Source organism: Apaloderma vittatum, unplaced genomic scaffold (assembly GCF_000703405.1).
Source record: "Apaloderma vittatum isolate BGI_N311 unplaced genomic scaffold, ASM70340v1 scaffold3509, whole genome shotgun sequence".
Classification (NCBI taxonomy): Eukaryota; Metazoa; Chordata; class Aves; order Trogoniformes; family Trogonidae; genus Apaloderma; species Apaloderma vittatum.
In genome coordinates this window covers 41740-46920 of record NW_009734468.1, presented here as the reverse complement: position 1 = coordinate 46920, position 5181 = coordinate 41740, and the positions used below count along the sequence as shown (strand labels likewise).

General features: G+C 42.1%; 1 protein-coding gene across 1 annotated transcript in view; it reads left to right on the top strand.

The window, feature by feature from the left end:
* Positions 1 to 215: 215 nt before the first annotated feature.
* The window catches only part of PRKCQ (protein kinase C, theta), a 42774-nt gene continuing 37808 nt past the window's right edge, over positions 216 to 5181 (top strand). The window contains exons 1-2 of the mRNA XM_009876268.1: positions 216 to 325; positions 1460 to 1585. Of these exons, the coding sequence (XP_009874570.1) occupies positions 1468 to 1585 (118 nt within the window). The 5' untranslated portion in view covers positions 216 to 325; positions 1460 to 1467. The remainder of the gene's footprint in view (positions 326 to 1459; positions 1586 to 5181) is intronic.

The following is a 5181-nucleotide window of genomic DNA, read 5'->3' as shown; positions in this document are numbered from 1 at the left end:
AACAGAAAGTTATTCTGAGATTTATAGTCACCCCAGACTTCTGTACAGGGGGCTGATGGAAACACATTGCTCCACAGGTAAGAGAGAAGACACTCGAGCAGAGGATTACAACTTGATTTCTCAAGTTTTCCCCTCTTCTTCATGGTCTTGCCTCCTGTCTCCTTGAACAGAGAGCCCAACTTTTAAAGTCAGCCCAGCCAGAGGAGCAGCTATCCTCATTCTTTCAGCTGAGAAATTCCTTTCCATGTTGTCCACAGCTGTGATGAAAAAAGAAGACCCTTTGGCCAGAGACTGAACTTGTCTATCAGGAAAATACTAAATACAGGTAAGAAAATGTCATTGCCAGCAAAGAACATGAAACTTCTGTGTGCGGCTGGAGAAGCTGCCCTTGGGATGGAGCATTTTAAGTGTAATAAGGAGAAGACACTTAGGCTGCGTACTGAGCCACAAGTCATTCAACTTTTTGCTGTTGTATTTGAACAATATATTGTTGTCAGCATATTTGATAGGTAACAACTGGTGACAGGATTTTACCTTTGGTGGTCCAAGACATAGGCATCTGCAGCCGTTGAAAATGCTTCTTGCACCCTCTTGACTAGAAGGGGAGTCAGGAAGTCAAGCTCAGGAGTTACCACAAAAGTTAAATTCCAGTCCTTGGGCACAGGTGGCACAACGATGGAGACCAGCTACAGCAGATAATAATTTCTATTTTCACTATATCTCTTCTCTGGAAGCTCTGAAAGTGCCTACAGAGAAGACCAACCCAACGGCTTTGTTGTGTTTCCTGGCATCTTGCTTTTATATGTTTCTGTTTTCAGCTGCTTAAAATTATCCTGAGATCCTATTCCCTTTTTTTAAGCCACTCTCTACACAGTGTGGCTCATACAAGCTGCTTTTTCTCTTTATATCTTCACTTACGAATATGGGTCAGCACCCAGGCAGCTGAATGCCCACAATCATTTCCATGCTATATATAAATAGTACGCAGTTATTTCACAGTTTCACGTTCAGCTAGTGGGCTTCCAACAGCCTTGTACTCCTGAAACCCTTTCTATTCTCATAGCATTCGCGTTCTTGAACGCGTGACTCAACATCAACTACAGCAGAGGTTATCCCAGCCAAGAAACTCCTGATTTGGCTTCCGTGTCTTGTCGTTCTCATTCCTGACAGCTGCCGTCAAGTCACTAGTACTCAAAGCTGCTGTCGTGGGTCTTTCCAGCCCTGAGATGAGTTCAGCTACGTGGTTAAGCCGAGGGCTGAGTTACGCTGCTTCACGCACATTAAGCGGCGCTTGGTCAGTCCATCATCTTGCAAGACAGTGGAGGAAGTCTGAGAGTCTCCAGCTGGATGGATAACTAACGGCCAGCCTAGCCCTGTCCGGTGGAGATAAGAGACTGCTTAAAAACGGAGAGAATTTTTAGACTCTTCCCAAATATCGTCTGTCTTTTGTTTGACACAGGACTTGTCATGTCTCCCTTTCTGCGTATTGGTTTGTCCAACTATGACAGCGGCCCTTACCTGCCATCCCAGGGGGAGGTGATTAACCCATACTGTGCTGTGATGGTTAAAGAAGCCGTGGAGTCAGGTAAGTGGCGAAGTGCTAAATACGTGTGCGACCTCCCATGAGATACGTGTGCGCTTTACTGGGCTGCTTCTGGTGCGTAGGAAGCGCCCTGGCAAATGTTTATAAGGGTTTGCAAAGTGCTTTTTGTGTGTTAGCACAGTGCAAGTTTGGTTTGGCACAGCCAATCTGATTTTAAGATGATGCCCAACAAATCTACGTCTTCAATTTGAGGTTATTATCAGCTAAATTGCAGGTCCCAGCACGTGAAAGATTTGGTGAGATGCATTCAGTTTCACTTTCCTGGGAGCAGTTGCTGGTTTGTCAGGGGGACTCCAGACAGATGAAATTCGGGTGTCCTAGAAATATCCTGGGAGATCTGTCTTTGTTTATGACATTTTTTTGAGGAGCTGACAGGTCCAGCAGCTTCCATAACTTAAAAAAACAACCAAAAAAACCCAACTAACCAACCAACTAACCAAACAAAACCAAAAAAAAATCAGCCAAAACAAAAAAAAACACCAAACAACCCCACTAAAAATCTCTCAAACACCCCCAGTCTTTGCAGAGAGAATTAGTTTCTCTGCATAATTGCTATACTATGTGAAATATTTGAAAGTGAAACCTCCCACTAAGCTGTTTTCTGTGTCTGGATATACGGACTGTTGCACACTTTCCCTGATTGAACAACACTGATGAGTGCCCCCTGAGTAAAAATTTCTTAAATGTCTTCTCCACTGAAATAGTCCCAGTGTGAGAATGAAAAGTTCTTCAGTTCTGCTTTTCAAGAATCATGAAAATCAAGAACTTCAGTGTCAGGGAAATCCTCATATTGGCTGTTATTTGTCTTAAATCTTTGATAAATTTCTAACCTGACTGCTGTGATTCTTAAAAAAAAATAAAAAATACATCAACTCAGAAATCCCTTTTTATACCTTGAGAATACCCATGTCTCTAGCCTCTAGAGAATGTTAATGTAATTTTAAAAAAGAAATTTTACAATGTTAAGGTTATTCAGTATTTTGCTGTCGGAGGTGTGTTTGTTTGTGTGTTTGTTTGTTTTCTAAGAGTCATTGAACTTTAGCTTGGCTTAAATGGTATGTTAAATTATTCTGGAAGGTGTGGTGACTGGTAAATTCAAAAGGAAAGAAAATTCTTCATTACAAGATATCCCTAAGATCTCACTTTTTACTTAAAATGTGGTTTATTTCAGCTTTGTGCAGGGCTTGGATGTTTGCTTTAGTGAGGCAGCTGAAAGCTGTAACTCAAACCCAAGTCTCTGTCAGTTCAAAAGTGAATAAAATCAGCTTGGCCAGAACAGACCTGTATTTATTTGTCTTACACAGAGCTGAAAGCATTTTCTGGCATCTAACAAACATAAATGTGCTAAGGGATACATTTTTTGTGCTCCTGAGAGTCAATAGTAATAGTAAGAATAGAATAAGAATTAAGAATAAGAATAAAAATAAGAATTTAGAAGAATAAGAATAAGAATAAGAATAAGAATAAGAATAAGAATAAGAATAAGAATAAGAATAAGAATAAGAATAAGAATAAGAATAAGAACAGCAACTCTACAAACAAGAAATTAAAAAGCGTGTTTGGGTGAACCTTTCCCCATTAATGAGGATGAAATACAGGAAGAATAACATCCATCTTCTAGAAGATACCTGTTTGCTGGTGTGTAAGCACATCCATTTAGCCATTGTTCAGAACATGGTAGAGCAGCCAGAGGGACTTCTCGTCATGCCCGTGATAGCAGCGGGAACCTCCTGAGACTGATTCACCTCAGTCTCCCCTCTGAGGGTGGGTTGAACCACCCTTGGGAGGTGCTAATTTGCTGCTGGTGGAGGGTGTCTAAATGTGTGGATGGCTAAGCTTACCTTCAGGTGACTAAGCCAAGATGAGGTCATGGTGGGATACATCTCAACTCTTTCCAATCTTGTGCAAGGATATTGATATCTCAGCAAGTCAGCTACCCTTGCATTACAGACCAAGGAAGAAAACAGGGGTTTCTGTGGTGGGATTCATACGGTGAATCACACCCCAGTAAAGCCCAGTTCTCTCTGCTGACTCCAGTGGCAGTTTAGACAGTCCACTCAGAGGTACACCTCTGACGTTCAGTGAGATAAGCCTGACTCTAAATGCCAGAAATGCTCTCAACATGAACATCCCAAGGAACTGCCACACTCCAACAGGCTCAGAGAAAGCAAATGGTGATGAAGGTCTCAGGACAAACATTAGCCAAGTATATTTGAAATAGCTGCATCCTTGTTTTGTGATTTTTTTTTGCTCACAATTTGCTCTCCAACTCTGTGGTTTCACAACTTGATACCTAACGGCAGTGGGATTAAATATATGTATATGTGTGTGTGTATATGTGTGTCCTGATATGCAAATTTTGGCTGAGGTGTCATGTCCAAACAGCTGGAGTGAATCAGCTGCATAACTGGTAAGAGCTGCAAACAAGCCTGACTCTCAGCCTTGTGCTCTGACACTTGACCACTAAGATTTCTTCAGGGCAACGGATTGCTGTATAGTGGTGAATACAGAATATAAGACAAGATGTGCTTAAAGAGCGAGATGAATCCGGGATAGACTCAGTCTCAAATCCCTGCAAGCTCTGTGCTGGAATCAGTTTGGTAGATGGTTCTGCTCTGACTTTTGCAATGCCCTATTATGGATCCGATATATACCACATGTAGCATTAGCAAAGTGTGAAGAGTTTTGGCTTGTTCGCTTTTTTTTTCTTGCAAAGGGAGCAGATGATAAATGTGTTTCCCAAATAACAGGAGTTTGAGTCTGACTTTTGGTTCATGGCAAAAAGGTTGTCCCTTGTTGACCAGCCATGATAAGTTGTTGGGACAGAGGGCCCCAGGAGTCTGGGACTAACACACATCATCTGTGGACTCAGGGGTGTCACAGCAAAGCCACCCTAAAGAATTCCAGGAGCTCAGGAAAGATCTTGAGCAGCTTTTTAGGGTTTTTTTCCACTTACTTATTTTGTAAAAGGCAATCTGGAATTTAAGATATCATCTTTAAAAAACAAAGTGAACCCACACTTCCATGTAATTAAAAATGTTGCAGCAATCTATTACTGATGACAAACCATTTCAGAGAGGATAGGCACCTCTGGGGTATAAAAAAATATCTGCCCTTTAAAAATGGCTTTTGCCTTCACGAGCCACCCGGCCCAGTGCCATTTCACCACCTGTCTCAGTGACATTTTTTCCTGCTCCCCGTTTGAACTCAACAAGCCTCCAGGAACAGTGCTTCTAGCTACAGTGGAAGCTACTGCCCTGGGAAAGACAGATGCTCTTTTATTTTTCAGGAACCCAGGGTTAGATTAATCCCTGGCAGAATTCCACAGACGTCAGCGGGGATGCGCCAGGGGTGACTGTCTGATCCCATATATTGGCCAGTTCATTCACATTCCAGGGTTTGTTTATTTAAGCCGTATGTTTCGGAGTGCAATGCAAACCACAGCACTTGTTTTGCAAGTCCTGTGTTTCACAGCCATGGAGTTTCACTGACGTAGCAAAGAAATAACGGTCCTTCCTGAGATTTCTCTTCTCCATGATGCTGGGAAGTTGATGTCTCATTTTTATGTCTCTTGCCTG